This window comes from Phocoena sinus, chromosome 16 (genome assembly GCF_008692025.1).
Source record: "Phocoena sinus isolate mPhoSin1 chromosome 16, mPhoSin1.pri, whole genome shotgun sequence".
Classification (NCBI taxonomy): Eukaryota; Metazoa; Chordata; class Mammalia; order Artiodactyla; family Phocoenidae; genus Phocoena; species Phocoena sinus.
The window spans coordinates 70,013,002-70,033,186 of record NC_045778.1 but is presented as its reverse complement, the minus strand read 5'-3'; the positions used below and the strand labels follow the sequence as shown (position 1 = coordinate 70,033,186).

Sequence of the window (20,185 nt, the reverse complement as noted above, 5' to 3'; positions counted from 1 at the left end):
GGTTAAAATAAAATAAAAATAAATTGTATATCTAAAACCAGAAGTGAAAAATCCCAAGATAAAAATAATAAAACAATTCAATTTACATTAGTATGAAAAAGTATTTAAAAATAAATTTAATGAAACAAGTATTAAATTTAAACCATGAAAACTAGAAAACATTGAAGAGAGAAATTAAAGATAGCCTAAAAAAATGAAAGGATATCCCATTTACATGGATTGGATACTCTCCAAACTGATCTACAGATTCAACTCACTCTCTATAAAATCCCAGCTGGATATTTCTCTCATTGACAAACTAATCCTGTGATTCACGTGGAAATTCAAGGGCCCAGGATAGCCAACTCAATGAAAGGAAAGAATACTCTTTTCAACAAATGGTGCTAAGGCAACTGGATATCTAGGTACAAAAGAGAGAAACTGAACCCTTCCCTTACAATATATGCAAAAATTAACTAAAAATTGATAAAAGGCCTAAATTTAAGAGCTACAAGTGATAAAACTCTTAGAAGAAACTACAGAAGTAAATATTCCTTGCCTTGGGTTAGGCAATGGATGCTTAGATATGACACCAAAAGCTTAAGTGACAAAATATATAACAGATAAAATGGTCTTAAAAATTAAAATTTCTGAGCTTCAAAGGACACTAAAAATAAAGTGAAAAACAACATACAGAATGGGAGAAAATATTTGCAAATCACATATCTGATAAAGGATTTATATCTAGAATATATAAAGTACTCTCTCAACTCTAGAAATAATAACTCTAGAAATAGAAGGGCATTTCCTTACCTTGATAAAAAAAATTTATCAAAAAAACTAGAGGCTGAGTCAAGATGGCAGTGTGGGAAGACATGGAATTAGCATCTCCCCACAACTAGGGCGCCTGCTGGCCGCTAATGGGGGACTCTGACACCCAAGGATAAGGGAGGAACCCCAAAGTGAACCAGTAGGACGTAGGGGGACTGAGGAGGGAGGAGAAGTGGAGGCCACACAGGATCAGTGCCCCTGAGGCTGGGGAGATCAGGAGAGGCAGGTGGGAGGGACTCTCCGGGAAGAGCAGGAGAGGAGCAGAGGGCGACTGCCCCATCCACTCAGGGCCAGGGAGCCTGCTGAGCTCCCAGGCCGATCCCCTGCCCTCCAAACTCCCCTCCAGGCTGCATGGATCCTTGGGGGCATAGGAGGGAGGCCAGGGAGATCAGGAGAGGTAGGTGGGAGGGGCCCTCCCAGACTGGAGGAGTAGGAGAGGAGAGGAGGGTGTTTGCCATGCCCACTCAAGCCCAGGAAGAATGCTGGGCTCCCAGGTAAGGTTCCTGCCCTCTGAGACCAGGGGTGGGGGCACGCCTCAGCCCCTTCTGTTCCTTGAGCCTAAGTCCCATGCCCCACAGCCCCTAGGGCCTTTTGCAGCCCTGTGGGCCCTGAGCATTGGCTCCGCCCACCACCCAAACCTGGTCCTTGCTTAGGCTCCACCCTCCACAGCCAAGGCCTTCCCCCACACCCTTTTATTTCCGGCCCCCTTGTCTTTTGTACTATTATGGTACTGTTGTACCTCCCAGTTGTTGATTCATCTATATTTTTATTTTTATATTCTTCCTAACATATCTCTTAGTTTCCTAGTCTAATTTTATATTTTACTTTGTTATTGTTCTTGGCTTTTTTGGGTTTGTTTTTTTTTTTGCCGCCACAGGCGGCTTGGAGGATCTTGGTTCATGAGCCCAGGGTCGGGTGAAAGATCCTGCAGTGGGAGTTCCAAGTCCGAACCACTGGACTAACAGAGAACCTCAGACCCCAGGGAATATTCATCTGAGTGAGGTCACGGAGTTCCTCATCTCAGCACCAAGTCCCAGCTCTACCCAATAGTCGACCAGAGCCGGAAAGCTCAGGCCAAACAACCAGTAAGACAGGAACACAATCCCACTCATAAAAAAAAAAAGAGATGGCAAAAAAATATGTCACAAATGAAAGAGCAAGGTAAAAACCTACAAGATTAAATGAAGAGGAAATAGGCAATCTACCTGAAAAAGAATTCAGAGTAATGATAGTAAAGAGAATCCAGAATCTCAAAAACAGAATGGAGGCACAGATTGAGAAAATACAAGAAATGTTTAACAAAGATCTAGAAGAACTAAAGAACAAACAAACAGAGATGAACAACATAACAACTGAAATGAAAAATACACTAGAAGGAATCAATAACAGAATAACTGAGTCAGAAGAATGAATAAGTGAGCTGGAAGACAAAATGGTGGAAATAACTGCCAAGGAGCAGAATAAAGAAAAAAGATTTCATTACTATCACAAGTAATGAAATTGAAACCATAATTAAAAATCTTCCAACAAACAGAAGTCCAGGACCAGATGGCTTCACAGGCGAATTCTATCAAACACTTAGAGAAGAGCTAACACTGATCCTTCTCAAACTCTTCCAAAAAATTGCAGAGGGAGAAACACTCCCATATTAATTCTATGAAGCCACCATCACCTGATACCAAAACCAGAAAAAGATATCATAAAAAAAAGAAAATTATAGACCAATATCACTGATGAACACAGACGCAAAAATCCTGAACAAAATACTAAAAAACAGAATCCAACAGCACATTAAAAGGCTCAAGTGGGATTTACCCCAGGGATGCAAGGTTTCTTCAATGTATGCAAATCAATCAATGTAATACACCACATTAATAAATTAAGGAATAAAAACCATATGATCATCTCAATAGATGCAGAAAAAGCTTTTGACAAAATTCAACACCGATTTATGATAAAAACTCTCCAGAAAATGGGCATAGAGAGAACCTACCTCAACAAAATAAAGGCCATATATGACAAACCCACAGCAAGCATCATGCTCAATGGTGAAAAACTGAAAGCATTTCCACTAAGATCAGGAACAAGACAAGGATGTGTACTCTTGCCACTCTTATTCAACATAGTTTTGGAAGTCCTAGCCCCAGCATTCAGAGAAGAAAAAGAAATAAAAGGAATACACTGGAAAAGAAGAAGTAAAACTGTCACTGTTTGCCGATGACAAGACACTATACATAGAAAATCTAGAAAACTACTAGAACTAATCAATGAATTTGGTAAGTTGCAGGATACAAAATTAATGAACATAAATCTCTGGCATTCCTATACCAACAACGAAAAATCAGAAAGAGAAACTAAGGAAACACTCCCATTTACCACTGCAAGAAAAAGAATGTAATACCTAGGAATAAACCTGCCTAAGGAGGTGAAAGACTTGTACTCAGAAGACTATAAAACAGTGATGAAAGAAATCAAAGATGACAAAAACAGATGGACAAATATACCATGTTCTTGGATGGGAAGAATCAGTATTGTGAAAATGACTATACCACCCAAAGCAATCTACAGATTCAATGCAATCCCTATCAAACTACCAATGACATTCTTCACAGAATTAGAACAAAAAATTTTACAATTCGTATGGAAACACAAAAGACCCTGAATAGCCAAAGCAATCTTGAGAAAGAAAAATGGACTTGGAGGAATCAGTCTCCCTGACTTCAAATTATATCACAAAGGTACAATAATCAAGACAGTATGGTACTGGCACACAAACAGAAATATAGATCAACGGTACAAGACAGAATGCCCAGAGATAAACCCACGCACATATGGGCACCTAATTTACAACAAAGGAGGCAAGAACATACAATGGAGAAAAGACAGCCTCTTTCCCAGTGGTGCTGGGAAAACTGGACAGCTATATGTGAAAGAATGAAACTAGAACACTACCTAACACCATACACAAAAATAAACTCAAAATGGATTAAAGACTTAAATGTAAGACCAGACACTATAAAACTCTTAGAGGGAAACATAGGAAAAACACTCTTTGACATAAACCTCAGCAAGATCTTTTTTGACCCACCTCCTAGAGTAATGGAAATAAAAACAAAAATAAACAAATAGGACTTAACTAAACTTAAAAGCCTTTGCACAGAAAAGGAAGCAATAAAGAAGACAAAAAGATAACCCTCAGAATGGGAGAAAATATTTGCAAATGAAACAACAGAAAAAGGATTGATCTCCAAAATATACAAACAGCTCATGAAGCTCAATATCAAAAAAACAAACAATCCAGTTAAAAAATGGGCAGAATACCTAAATAGACATTTCACCAAGGAAGACATACAGATGGCTAAGAGGCAAATGAAAAGATGCTCAACAACACTAATTATTAGAGAAATGCAAATCAAAACTAGAACGAGGCATCACTTCACACCAGTCAGAATGGCCATCATGAAAAAAATCTGCAAACAACAAATGCTGGAGAGGGTGTGGAGAAAAGGGAACCCTCTTGCACTGTTGGTGGGAATGTAAATTGATACAGCGACTATGGAGAACAGTATGGAGGTTCCTTAAAAAACTAAAAATAGAACTACCATATGACCCAGCAATCCCACTAGTGGGCATATACCCTGAGAAAACCATAATTCAAAAAGAGACATGTACCACAATATTCATTGCAGCACTATTTACAATAGCCAGGACATGGAACCAACCTAAATGTCCATCGACAGATGAATGGATAAAGAAGATGTAGCATATATATACACTGGACTATAACTCAGGCATACAAAGAAACGAAATTGAGTTATTTGTAGTGAGGTGGATGGACCTAGAGTCTGTCATACAGAGTGAAGTAAGTCAGAAAGAGAAAAACAAATACCATATGCTAACACATATATATGGAATGTAAAAAAAAAAAAATGGTACTGCTGAACCTAGTTTCAGGGCAGGAAAAGAGATAGACATAGAAAATGGACTTGAGGACATGGGGTGGGAGGGCAAAGCTGAGGCGAAGGGAGAGTAGCATCGACATACATACACTACCAAATGTAAAATGGTTGGTGGAAGCAGCAGCATAGCACAGGGAGATCGGCTCAGTGCTTTGTGATGAAGGGTGGGATAGGGTGGATGGGAGGGAAGCTCAAGAGTGAGGGGATATGGGGACATGTGTATGCATATGGCTGATTCGTTTTGTTGTGCAACAGAAACTAACACAGTATTGTGAAGCAATTATACTCCAATAAAGATCTATTAAAAAAAACAATTATACTAATGGCAAGAAAATGGAAAGCTGTTTTCATTCTAAGAAAGAGCAAGACTAGATATACTCTCTCACCACTCCTATTCAACATTTTACTGGAAGTCCTAGTTAGTGCAATAAGACAAGAAAAGGGAATAAAAGGATATACAAAACGGTAAGGAATAAATAAAACTGTCTTTTTTCACACATGATATGATTGCCTATGTAAGAAATCCCAAACAATCAACAACAAAAAACAAAACACTCCTGGAACTAATAAGTAATTACGGCAAGGTTGTAGGATATGAGGTTAATATGCGAAAGTCAATCGCTTTTTTACATATTAACAATGAACAATGGATACTTGAAATAAAGACACAACACTTATATAGCATCCCCACAAAACTGAAATAGGTATAAATCTAACAAAATATGTATAAGATCTATATTGGGAAAATTACAAAACTTTGATGAAAGAAATCAAAGAGGTAAATAAAGGGGTAGGCCATATATAATACATGGACAGGACGATTCACTACTGTCAAGATGTCAGTTCTTCCCAGCTTAGTCTATATATTCAATGCAATCCCATCAAAATTCTCACAAGAATAGCCAACACAATACTGAGAGAGAGGAATATATTCAGAGAACTAACGCTACTTCAAGACTTACTATAAAGCTACAATAATAAAAACAGTGTGGTACTGGGGAGAGAACAGACACATAGATCAATGGAACAGAAAAATAAGCCCAGAAATAGACTCACAAATAGTCAACTAACTTCTGACAAAAGAACAAAAACAACTCAAGAGAGAGAGGACAGTCATTTCAATAAATGGTGCTGAAACAACTGGACATCCACAAAAAAAAGGAGTTTGACAGATCTTACACCTTCTACAAAAATTAACACAAAATGAATCATAGGCCTAAATGTAAAATGAAAACTATAAAACTCCTAGAAGATAATATAGAAGAAAATCTGGGTGACCGTGAGTTTACTGATGACTTTTTAGATACAGCACCAAAAGCACAAATCATGAAAGAAAAAAATGATAAGTTGGGTTTCATTAAAATTAAAAACCTTGACTCTATGAAAGACACCATTCGGAGAATGAAACAGTAAGCCACAGACTCGGAGAAAGTATTTGTAGCAAATACCTGATAAAGGACTTGAATCCAAAATATAAAAAGAACTCTTAAAACTCAACAATTAGAAAACAAACAACTCAATTAAAAATTGGCAAAAGGTCTGAACAGATACCAAAGAAGACACACAGATGGCAAAATAAGCATATGGAAAAATGCTCATTATAGGTCATTAGGGAATTACACCTTAAAACAATGAAATACCACTACCTATTAGAATGGATAAAATTCAAAACACTGACACCAAATGCTAGCAAGGATGCAGAGCAACATTCATTGCTGGCGGGAATGAAAAATAGTACAACCACTCTTACAGAACTAAACATACTCATAAAAATAAACACTCTTACCACACAATCCAACAATTGCACTCATTGGTTGAAATTTTATGTCCACGCAAAAAACTGCAAGTGGATGTTTATAGCAACTTTATTCATAACTGTCAAAACTCGGAAACAACCAAGATGTTCTTCAACAGGTGAATGGATAAACAACTGTACCACGTCCATACAATAGAATATTATTCAGTGATAAAAGAAATGGGCTATTAAGCCATAAAAAGACTTGGAGGAACCTTAAATGCAAACTGCTAAGTGAAAGAAGCCAATCTAAAAAAGGATTTATACTATATGATTCCAACTATATAACATTCTGGTAAAGGCAAAAACAATGAAGACAGTAAAAATATCAGCGGTTGCCAGAGTTTGGGCAGGGAGAGAGGGAGATAAGCACACATGATTCCTAGGGCAATTGAAACTATTCTACATTATACAGTAGCAGTAGAATATGTCATTATACATGGTGTAAACCCACTGGACCAACAACACAAAAGTAAATGCTAATGTAATCTATGGCCTTTAGTTAATAATAATGTATCAATATTGACTCAATTGTAACAAACGTACCACACTAATACAAGATGTTAATAATAGAGGGACTTGGGGTGGGGAAGATGTGGGAGTATTGGGGAAATCTCCATACCTTTTGCTCACTTTTCTTTAAACCTAAAACTGTTCTAAAAACTAAAGTCTATTAATTAAAGGACAACAAAATAAAATGGTGGTGATAAAAACTGCAGTTGCTTTTCCAGATATGATATCTTTACTGCAATAAATAAACCCTACCCTTAGTACCTGGTAAGCAGATAATTTTTTAAAATATATGAATTGTAAAGTGGGGTCTGGGTTTCTCACTTTCAAAAGGAATTTACAAATATGGAAGACAGGTCTAAAATAAATCCTGTAATGTTGTATTACATCATTATGCAGTTTAGACAGACAAGGTTTAGACAGACAGACATATATACAGACACAGAGCTGTATACCCACTTCTATAAATAAGTATAAACATGTGTGTCTTTGTAAATTTTCTGGCTCCATCTTCTGATAGGGTCTATAAACACATCAAAAAAATAATAAACATACCTAGTCCCCTAATCTTGGTTTTTAAATACCATTCTCTACTAAAAGTAATCTAGGTTCCTTAGGGGAAATGACTTACTCCAGCAGGGAAACTATAAGATGTAAACAGAATTTTTTTTTTTTTTTTTTTTTGCATCTCTGCCAGAAAGTGTAGAAATGCACTAGAGTGACTGGGGACATGTCTAAAGAATAGAGGAGCCTTATTGAAAGAAGCTCACGATGGCCAAATCTGGGATACTTTGAACGCCAAAATAAAGAATAGTAATTGATTATAGAACATTGATTAAAATAAAAATCCATCAATTGATACTGATATAAGTGAACACACAACTTGGGATATTTACAAGAAATAATATTACAATATCACTGTTTGGTAACCATCACAGTGATAACAAGAATGATCAATGGATGCTAAAACTAGTGTGTAAAAGTTTAATGAGAAACAAAATATTTACATAGTCTCAAAGTATCTCCACACAGTGTTTATTAATTTAAAATGGAAAAATTGTATCTTTACAGTGGAGAAACCTGGAAACACTTTAACTATTACTTTAACCAAGATATGAAAGTTAACCTCTGCATGAAAGTTCATAGCAGCCTCATTCAAAATAGCCCAAAGTGAAAACAACCCAAATGTCCATCAACTGATGAGTGGATTAACAATATGAGGTATATTCATACAGTGGAATATTATTCAGCCATAAAAAGAATTAAGTACAGAATTATACTACGGCATGGATGAACCCTGAAAAATTATGCTAAGTGAAAGAAGCCAGATGCAAAATGTCACATACTGTACATTCCATTTATATGAAATATTGAGAATAGGCAAATCTATAGAAACAGAAAGTAGGTTAGCAGTTTCCAGGAAATGGAGGGAAACGATATAGGAAAGTACAGGATTTCTTTTTGCGGTGATGGAAATACTCTGGAATTATTGATGGTTGCATAACACTATATACACTATATATACATAACACTATATATATACTATACTAAAAACCACTGAATTGTACACTTTAAATGGTTACAATGGAGAATTTTATGTTATATGAATTTTATTTCAGTAAAAGTTTTTTCCCAAAAAAAAAAAATCCATAGAACACATTTTAGTGATCTACCAAAATGCAAACCCTGAATCTAATCATGAGGAAACATTAGACTCACCACTTTTTTAGTATTTCTAGAAGTATAGCTGAAATATTTTTTTTAACTGGAAAAAATACCAAATTTATAATTACAGTTGCAATGTAAATGTAAATGATAATGACTGTAAATGATAATGTTTAATATGTTCCTTATATGTTAAAACATATTGTGCTTTTATTATTGTGTTTTAAAGGAACACAATAATAGAGAAAATGACTTCAACAATAGGACAAGAAAATTTGAGGTCTCTACTATCACAGAAAAGCCTTGACATAGAAGAAAAAAATGAAGATGTGGGCTACTACTACAAGCTCTACAAACACATATGTGCAAAAAACGTTATGAGACACCTCATCTAACAAGGCTAACAAATCAAGACCATAGTGGCCCTGGTCCTCAAAATCATTACAGCAAATTAAAAGTCTCTTAGCAAAGGATAATACAGTACTAATTAATAAAACATCCTAACAATACAAAAGGAATCATTTTTGAGAAATAGGAATTCCTATAAATACAGGATGTTTTAGATAGTGCTTCCGTGGTACTATATTAATTCTGTACTTTAAACAATCTTTGAAATCACATATACTTGAAATATGTTTTCATATTAATGGTAATCTGGTTACATGAAATGATTTCTTCTAGCTTCTTAAATTTGGTATAATGAGAATTAGTTTTACATTAAAGTATTCAAAGCTAGTTTATTAAACTATCAAGTTTTTGTGATTTCCTAAAAATGTAGCTGCCAGAGGTTTTGGAAAATGATATAAGACAATTTTATAAATATGTTATTAGTTACTTATATTCTACTAAATACTGATGAACATGCTATTCATGATGTTTATCCTTGATAATTTCTCTGCATAATGAGTGTCTGAAATATAGTATATATGTATACTATATTTGTACTGCATACATATATGCATTTGTTGAATATATAACTAAAATAACTATTTAATAGGATACATACATTACATATGGGTGTGTGAATGTATTCAAATTTAGGAGAAACTGTCAAAACGTTTTTCAAATGCTTCTACTGGTTTATACACACTTGGATTATCAATATTGTAAATTTTAACCATTTAAGTGGGTGTGTAGTGGTACCTGAATTTAAATAACCCTGTGGCTAATAAGGTTGAGCAACTTTTAAAATGCATTTTGGTCATTTGGATATCCTTTTGTTCAAGTCGCCTGCCCATTTTCTCTTGAGTCATCTGACATTTTCTTGTTGATCTGTAGTACTTCTCTACATATTCAGGAATAGAGACCTTTGTTGACTTTATGTGTTGCAAATATCTCCTACACTGCAGCTTGCCTTTTCACCTTCTTAGTGATATTTTTTAGACATACATAGTTCAGTCTATCCTTTTTCCTTTATTAAGAGTATTATTTAGATACTATTTTTAAAGTCTTTCTTTGCCAACAAAAGCAAAGATATTTACCCGTTATCTTCTACAATATTTATTATTTTACATTCCATACTTAGATTTACAATTGATCTGAAACTAATTTTTGTGTATGATTTGAAGCAGGGCCCTAAATTCATTTCTTTCAATTGTATACCAATTGGCCCAGAATAATTTATTGAAAAAACGACTGTGTAGTGCCAACTTTGTTACAGTAAGTGCCAATAAGTGTGTAGGTCTGTCTGGGGAATTCCTATTTGCTACAATGGTCTATGTCCCTGTCTTTGCAGCAACACTTAATTACTGTAGCTTCGAATTCATGAAATCTAGGAGAGAAGTCTTCCAGCTTTGTTCTTCTAAAAGTTTTGGTTTAGCTATGATTGGTCTTCTGCATTTTCACATAATTTTTAAATAAGCATGTCAATTTCTAAAAGAAAAATGCTTTCTGCAATTTTGTTTTGGGATTACATTAAATCTAAAGATCAATTTGGGCAGAATAGATATCTCTACAATATTGTTTCAATTAATTATCATTATGTACCTTCCATTTATTTAGGTCTTCAATTTCTCACACGGTTTTTGAGTTTTCTATGGAAAGATCCTCTGTATATGTCATTACATTTACGTCTCAGGTTGTTGATGTTCTGATGATAAACTGTATTGCTTTTATTGTAATGCTTTTAAATTGTATTTAAAATTGTACTGCTTTTAAATCATCATTTTCTAATTGTTCCCGGTATACAAAATTATATTAGATTGGTTTTCTTTATATTGACCTTATACCTAGCAACCTATTACCCATATATCTTTTATACTTTGTTATTCCCTTTAACTTTAATTGTATTATTGCACTGGCTGGAAATGCCAATACAATGTTGAATAGAAACACTGATAGTAGCCATTCTTATTCATTTCTAAACTTAAAGGAAAATTTTTCAACATTACACTATAATTTTTGCAATAAAGTTTTTCTATTGGTTTGTACCTTTTACCACACAAATAGTTTGCTTCTATTCCTATTGTATTTGAGTTTTTATCATGAATACTTGTTAAATTTTATCTAAACTTTCCTTTGCAACATTTGAGAAGATTATATGCCTTCACTTCTTTATTCTTTTAATGTGTTAATTACTCTGATTTTATGAATTTTTAATTAACCTTATATTCTTAGAGTGAACCCAAATGATGTATTATACTTTTCATAAATTGCTGGATTCACCTGATATTTTGTATCTATTTTCATGAAAAATATAACACTATAATTTCTTACCTGTAATATCTTTTTCATAGTTTTGTATCAAAGTTTTGCTAGCCCCATAAATTGCAAAATAATTATTTCTGTTCTCTGAAATTTTGTGAAGGACTGGTATTATTTCTTAAATATGTACTTCTTAAATGTTTGGGCAAATTCACCAGTAAAGTGATCTGGGCATGGAGAGTTTTGGGTTTTATTTTGTCTTGTTTTGTTTGTGCTTGTTTTTTAAGGGAAGAGCATTTCAAGTATAGATTCTATTTCTTTGCTATAATGTTATCCCAATTTTCTGTCTTTCCATGTGTCAATTCTGGTTTCATTTTTCTAGACATTTGACATGGTTCATTTGATTTTTTTTTAATTCACTGTCATACAGTTGCTTATCATATGCTTTTATTGTCTTTTAATGTCTGTGGAACTTAATGTCTGTAATGTCCTTTTTCATTCTGGATTTGGTTATTTGGAGAGATTGGTTCCAGGAGCCTCACGGATACCAAAATCCACAGATGTTCAAGTCCCTTATATAAAATGGCATAGTATTTCCATATACCTACACACATCCTCCTGTATACTTTAAGTCACTTCTAGGTTACTTATAATACCCAATACAATGTAAATGCTATGTAAACAGTTGTAAATATAATGTACATGCTATGTAAACAGTTGCTGGCACATGACAAATTCAAGTTTTCTTTGCTTTTTGGAACTTTCTGGAAAATTTTTTAATATTTTCAATCCATGGTTAGTTGAATCCACAGATGCAGAGGGCCAACTGTAATCTCTGTTTCTAAATCTGGGTAGGGATTTATCTATTATTCTTCACAAACAACCAACTTTGCTGATTTTTGGTGGCTATATGATCATCTCTATCATATGTTTGTTTTCTATCTCACTAATTTGTACTCTATCTCCTATTCTCTTTCTTTTCCCTATCTTTATTTACTTTATCCCTTCTTTGGGATTAATCTGCTGTTCTTTTCTTTTAATTTTTTTAACTTCTTAGACAGATTTTCAAGCTTTTTAAAATCTTTCCTAATAAATGCATTTAAAGTTATAAATCTCCCTCCTGGCAGCATCATAATCATCTTGATTTTGATTCAAAAGTTTTTAATACTTTTATACTTTTTGTATATTTTCCAAGCAGCATAGGGCTAGGTTTTATTTTTATACCCAGTCCAAAAATCTTTAGCTTTTGACTGGAATATTTGTCTCCTACATTCAGTGTAACTGGAATATTTACTTCCTCACATTTAGTATAATTGTAACATATTTGGAGTTAAATATACCATCTTCCTTTATATTTGTCCCAACTTTACTTTGTTCCCTTTCTATTCCTTTCTTGTTTTCTTCCAAATGCATTAAGTACTATTCTCATTTTTCCCTCTATTCACCTGTTGGATATACAGTGTTTTACTTTTATATTTTGTTGTTACCTAATGATTACAATATAAATCCTTAACTATTAATGTCTACTATAAATTAGTTTTTTATCAATTCCCATATGATACAAGGACCTTAGTAATGTTGAACACCATTTACCCTTCTTCCTGATTTATGTGCTGCTATTATCATCCATTTAAATTTTGTATATATTTAAGCCTCTATTACTATTATAGTATTATACAATAAATAATCACTTAGATATACCCTTTCCATTTCTCTATTCCTTCTAGTATCTAGGATCATTTTTCTTCGACTTCAATATTTTGAAGATCTATTTAGCATTTTCTTTATTTATTTAGTGTTTGCTGTATTGCAGGTCTGCTGCTGTCAAATTCATCTTGTTTTTCTGAAAAGTCCATGTTTTCCTTTCATTTTTTAAGGGTTTTTCACTGGGTGAAGAACTTTGGACTGATGATATTTTCCTCCAGCCATTTGAAGACACCATGTCTTCTAGATTCCATTTTTTCAGTTAAAAAAACCAGTTGTCAGTCTTAGTGTTGCTTCTTTAAAGAGAATATGCCTTTTTCCCCTCTGGCTGCTTTTCTCATTCTATTTGGGTTTTCATCAGTTTTACAGTGATATTTCTAAGTGTAAGTTTCTTTGTACTCACCCCCTTGGTACTCAAGGAATTTCTTCAATTTGTAGCTAGCTATCCTTTGTCACTTTTGAAAATTTTCAGTCATTTAAGACTTCAAACAGTGGTCCACGTTATCTTCTCAATCCTCTTCTTCTGGACCTCAATTACATGCATGTTAGAACATTTCCACAAGTCCCTTATAATTCTTTCCCTGTTTTATTTTTCATTCTTTGTCTTTCTTTATTTCAACATGGGTATTTCCTTCTGACCCATCTTCCATTTTTTTAATCCCCCCCTCAGCTGTGTCTAACCTGCTGTAAACATATCCAAAGAATTTTTAATTCATTTAATCTACTTTCTATTTCTATAATTTCCATTTCATTCTTTAGTAAAAACTTCCAGTTGTCTGTTAATATTTTCCTACCTTATATTTTAATTCCTTGATCATAAAATCCTTATTATTTTAAAGTTTCTGTCTGAAAATGCCATTATCCTATAGGTATATTTCAAATGGCTGGGTTTTTTTCATGGCTTTTCTTTTCCTAAGCCTTATTATTTTTTATTTTGTAACAAATATTGTATATGAAATAATTTGAGGCTCTGTATGATATTGTCTTCCTCAAGAGAGGATTTACTTTTGCTCTGCCACGAGTTAGACTACGGGCAGAGCACCAAAACCAATGAAAGACCATGATGATTCAAAGATAAGTTTATACTGACTCATAGGTTTAGAACTTCAGGAACCTGACTACATTGTGAAGTGTGTAACAAGACCCCTATTCCTTGGCACACCTAGAAATCCATTTTGATCCTCCATATTGATTGACGAAAGTTCTGCTCAGTTTCTCAGGCAGTTTTCAGGATTTATAATTGTCTCAAGGACAAAAGTTGTGCAAAATGCCAATCATACCTCCCTTTTCATTCTATCTCTCCTTAATCTTGACCAACAAATAGGACTGTCTTTATATTCCTATGATGCCTTAAAAAGATGTAACTCCTAATTTTTCTCAGTGGAAATAGTAGTCCAGAATAATCTATTTCCCCATTGAAAAAGAATTTCTCTAAACACACATTTACTAATAGCTCAGCAAGGTAGCCTATCTACTAAAATATAATACTGCATTTTATTAAACTAAAAAAATGAAAATAGGAAAATTACCCAAAGGAAAAGTCTTCATTTTTTTAATTTCATCTTCCTTTTTTTAAATAAAGTGTAAATTAGAATATATGTTTGAAAGTGACAGTGAAGAGGATAGAACAAATCACAATTTGGTGGAAAACTGTATTTAATTTAAACACATAAAGTAATTTCATATAAGTTTAAAAGAATGTTTAGTGTTTAAAAACAAAAAGGGGGTCACTTCCCAGGCCCTACAAAAGAAAATGAGTACAACAAAAATTCTATTTTAAAACTTGTATACCTAGAAAAAGCAATTCACTAAATAGAAAACACGAGTGCAAATGAACACATAAAAATATGCTTATTCACTATAGCAATCAGGGTATGCACATTAAAATATCAGTACAATACCACTCACTTCCACTGCACTGGCAAAAGGAAAATATCCTCATAATTACCAAGTGTTGGTGAGACTACGAAGAAACAAGGGCACTTATACCCTGCTGGTGGAAGTGTACATTATCACAGTGACTTGAGAAGCAATTAGGCAACGGGTAGTAAAGTTAAGGATGTGAATATCCTCACACACAGCAATTTCACTTTTACGTATGTACCCTAGAGAAACTCTGGCATATGTGAAATGACCAGTACAAGATGTACAATGTACTTCTGCCCAATCTACTCACCAAGTCTTAGTGTTAACTTCATACTTATAAAGGTCATCTACCAATCCATATTTGTTGCCTGGTAATGCTTTATAGCCTCCATGAACATAAATGGACTTTGTTATTTCATCATACACACTGGTATGGCCATATCCACCTTGAACAATAGCTCCTTTAGTTTCCGGAACAAGCCAAGTGTTTGATGCTGTAAGAGAAAGAAGATAAATCATGAACTCAAATAGTATTTAGAAATAAAACTAATACACCACCAAACTACCAACAAGTTCATTCTAATACCACATTTTATGAGTAAAGTATACCTAATAATTATTTAATTAAAAAAAATTATTAAATATGTGCTAGGTGGTTAAGAATCCGCCTGCCAATGCAGGAGACACAGGTTCAATCCCTGGTCTGGGAAGATCCCACATGCCACAGAGCAACTAAGCCCATGTGCCACAACTACTGAGCCTGCACTCTAGAGCCCGTGAGACACAACTATTGAGCCCACGTGCCACAACTACTGAAGCCCATGTGCCTAGAGCCCATGCTCTGCAACAAGAGAAGCCACCACAATGAGAAGCCCACGCACCACAACAAAGACCCAACGCACACAAAATAAATAAATAAATTTATTTTTAAATATGTGCTAGTTAGTTACTATGTTGGGTGCTAGGGATTGAAGGTAAATAAGACTGGTCTTTTTGCAAATTTTAATTAAACACTGAAATATTGAAAATACCTAATTTTTGTATGTGAGAGAGAAAATGAAAACTTTATTCTCACATACATTTCTGTATTTGTAAACAAACCTGAAAAAAAAAGACTTAACAAATAGTTTATGAGAGCCTATTATGCCACAGGCTCTGAGTTTAGCCACTGATATTACAAAGACTAAAATTAAGATATGACTCTTGCCCTTAACAATTTTTAGCACTCTGCTGGTCTTTTATCTCTTGGTTATGAGTCCCACTGTCCCTTCTAAGAGTGCTTTGTATTACTGATAAAAACCTAAAAATTAAATTTCCAAGACTCACTGACAGATGTGTTACCGTCAGGTTCCACCAATGAAAGTACTGGGGAGAGCTTAGAAGGCAAAAGGAAGAAAGATTCTGCTTTCTTCTCTAACAGAAGGAACAGGTAGGTGACTACAGTAGGTAATGGCAGTGGTGGTTTTATAGCAACAGCAGCAGGGGTACCACCTGCGCAGTGGCAGCAGTAGCACCTACAGTAAGTAGCTCAATTACAAATGTGGTCCTAAGCTCCAGCCTGGGTATGTAGCAGCTCCAGATTTCTGGGTGATCCCCTCATTTTGGTGTCTCTAGTATTTTGGTAATTAACTCCCTATATTAAGTTCCCATTCTGCTTGATATATCTAGAGGGGACTCTTATTTCTATGGCAAATTCACTAAAACAAGGCCCAATCATATGAAAGACATGTTTTTAAAAATAAGAAGATGAAAATACACATCTCCTTGGCCTTAAAAAATTTAGATTATAAAGAGCAACTCTACAGAATTCTATTATTAGTCTTTAAATATCCACCCAGACCACACTTCCATCTTCCCCCTAACTTTTCACCTCAACTTTGGCATACTAGACAACTCACTGAAAATACTCAAAGCAAATACAGAAAATAAAGATGATACTTAAAAATCCTTCACACACAATTTTAAGGTAGTGTAGAATGTGATACTTCAACAGTCATAAAAGAAGTATCAAAAAGGGTTGTTAAAGCCAATTTTACTTAGAGAAAACTAAACATATTTGAAGAAATTTCAGAGTACTCTTGTAACTAATGGGCATTACATTTTGGAAGTAATTTCCAAAGAATGAAGTTAATAATAACTTAGGAACAATTTCTTTAATATACTTCAAACACTTATTAAAGCCATATATATATATATATATATATATATATATATATATATATATATATAAAGCTATATATATGGCCAAACTGAAGGTTTTCATGTTTTTATTCACTCTCTTCTTAACAAAAGAAGATAAACATACTTCTTATCAAAAAATATTGTAGCAATAAAACGTTGTATAATGCAAAAGTGAATGTTACCTTCTGCTCTAGCCCACTATCTAGAGGTATTTTTCACAAATTGCTATGTTCAGAATATTTTCGAACTATAATTCTGAATATTTTATTACAATATACAAAATGACTTGCATGTACATACATACCTGTAAATATTTGTACCAAAAAATCATGGTATTTTACAACTATTTTTTCACTTAACATCTGGGACATCTTTTCAGGTCCCATTTTTCATTTTTTATCAGCTAAATTCCATTGTATTGATGATACATAACTTATTTAAGTAACTCTACATTGTGACTCATTTAGGTTTCAATTTGTTCTTAAAAACAATGATGGCATAAACTAAAAGTTGCTCTGGATCCACTCTAACAGACCTCAGAAGCAATCCCCCAAAATGCTTACACTGGAAGCTTAACCCCATGTTAGTACAAAGTCCAACACTCTTTAAAGGAATACAGCAAAGTCCAGCAGCCAACAAGGTAAAAACATACAATGCTCAAAATGCATTAAAAAATTAACAGGCACAGAGGGCAAAGAAAATATGACCCATAACAAGAAGAAAAATCAATCAATAGAGACAGAAATAACAAAGATGATAGAATTAAAAGCTATTGTAAAAAAGCTATTGTAAATATACTCAAATATGTTCAATAATGTTACAGAAAACATGATAAGGGAAAAATGGAAGATAAAAAAGACTCAGAACTCCTGGAAATGAAAAATACATTGTATAGAATTAACACAAGGTTAGACACTCTGGAAGAAAAGAACAATGAATTTAAAATATGGAAATAGAAACTATCCAAAATGAAGCACAGAAAAAAACAAACAAAAACCCTGAAAAAAAATGAACAGAATATCAGGGACCTGTATGACAATATCAAGTAGTCTAATCTACTATGATAGAAGTCCAAGAAGTGTGGTGGTAAGGTAGACAGAAATGATGTTTGAAAAAATAGTTTCTCAAATTTAATGAAATCTATAAATCCACAAAACCAAGAAGATCAATGGTATACAAGCAGGAGAAAAAAAAAGAAATAAAGAAACCCACGCCAAGGAATAGCAGGAAGTGATTAAGATGCACAAGCAGAACAAAAATAAGAATGCCAGTTGACTTCTCAACAGAAAGCATGCAAGTTAGAAGACAGTGAAGTTACACTTTTAAACTACTGAGAAGGGGGAAAAAACCCATTAACCCAGAATCTATACCAAAAAATAACTATCAAAGTAGAATTCTACATCCCACAAAATATTTCCCAAAAGTGAAAGTAAAACAAAACCTTTTTCAGATAAAGGAAAAAAAAAACCACAGAGAGAATATGTTATTGCAGACTTGCTCTATAAAAAAGTGACCAAAATAAGTTCAAGCTGAATGAAAATGATACTTGAAACCAGCCAGAATCTGGATTTATAGAGATGAATGAGGAGTATAGGAAATATCTGATATGTGGGTAGATAAAGGTGTCATTTCTCATTTTCCCTCCCAGTACATGATAATTAAGTGTCCAAAACAAAAAGTATAACAATTTGTTATGGTCTTCATAACATATGAGATATGATATTAAAAGAGGGAAATGCAGGGATACTAGTCTGAGTTTCTGACACTATATGTGAAGTGGTAGAACATTAATTAAAGGTAGAATCTGAAAAGATAAATAAGCATATTGTAAACTCTAGAGTAACCTCTACAAAAATAAAATTTTAAAGAACTCAATAAATTAATAGTCCTACAGATTCAAGAAGCTGAGCAAACCACGAATAGAATAAATTCAAAGAAATTCACACCACAATGAAATCGCTGAAAACTGAAAGTGCAGAAAACATCTCAGAAGCAGCTACAGAAAAATAACAAATTACCTATAAGGGAACAACAGTTAATGACTATGATTTTATCCTAAGAAACCATGCAGGACAGAAGGAAGTGCTGAAAAATAACTATAACTATAAAAATAACTATAACTCAGGATTCTATATCTAGCAAAAATATTCTTTAGTGATGAACATAAAATGAATAGATTCTCAGATGTAAAAAAAATTAAGCCGATCCATGGCCAGCAGACCTACTCTAAAGGAAATACTAAAATAAGTTCTTCAGGCAGAAAAGACAACAGAAGGAAACTGGGACTGAAAGAGGACAATTTATCATTAGAACCAACAATTCTAATTGTGTAAACACCCAATAACAGAACATCTAAATGAGTGAAACATACATGTAAAATAGATAACCAACAAGGACCTACTGTATAGCACAGGGAACTATACTCAATATTTTATAAGAACCTATGAGGGAAAAGAATCTGAAAAAAACAGATACATATGTATACATAACTGAATCTCTTTGCTCTACCCCTGAAACTAACACAACACTGTAAATCAACTATACTTCAATTAAAATTAATTTTAATTACATATTAAAAATTAAAAATAAGTAAATGAGTGAAGCAAAAACTAATAGAACTTAAAAATGAAACAGATATATTCACAATCATAACTGGAGGTTTCTATACTGGTTTTTCAAGAACTAAGAAAAATACTGAACAGAATATCAGTAAAGATATAGAAGACGTGAATAACTCCATCAACCATAATATAACTGGCATTTATAGAACACCCCAACCAACTAGAGCAGAATGCAGATCTTTTCAAATTCACATGTAACATTCACCAAGGTAGACCATATTCTGGGTCAGAAAATAAGACTCAAGAAAAATTTTAACTGTAAAAAACATAGTATTTGACAATAATAGAATTAAACAAGAAATAATGGCAAGAAAGATATCGGGAAAACCTTCATATATTTGAATCAAACAAAATACTACTAAACAATCCAGGAGCCAAAAGAAAAAAACACACACGAAAAAATAGAAAACATTTTGAACCAAATGGAAACA

The 20,185-nt window shown here is 33.6% G+C and overlaps 1 protein-coding gene across 1 annotated transcript in view; it reads right to left on the bottom strand.

The window, feature by feature from the left end:
* The window catches only part of ATRNL1 (attractin like 1), a 702,872-nt gene that overhangs the window by 596,423 nt on the left and 86,264 nt on the right, over window positions 1–20,185 (bottom strand). Inside the window, exon 9 of the mRNA XM_032609094.1 lies at window positions 15,263–15,446. Within this exon, the coding sequence (XP_032464985.1) occupies window positions 15,263–15,446 (184 nt within the window). The remainder of the gene's footprint in view (window positions 1–15,262; window positions 15,447–20,185) is intronic.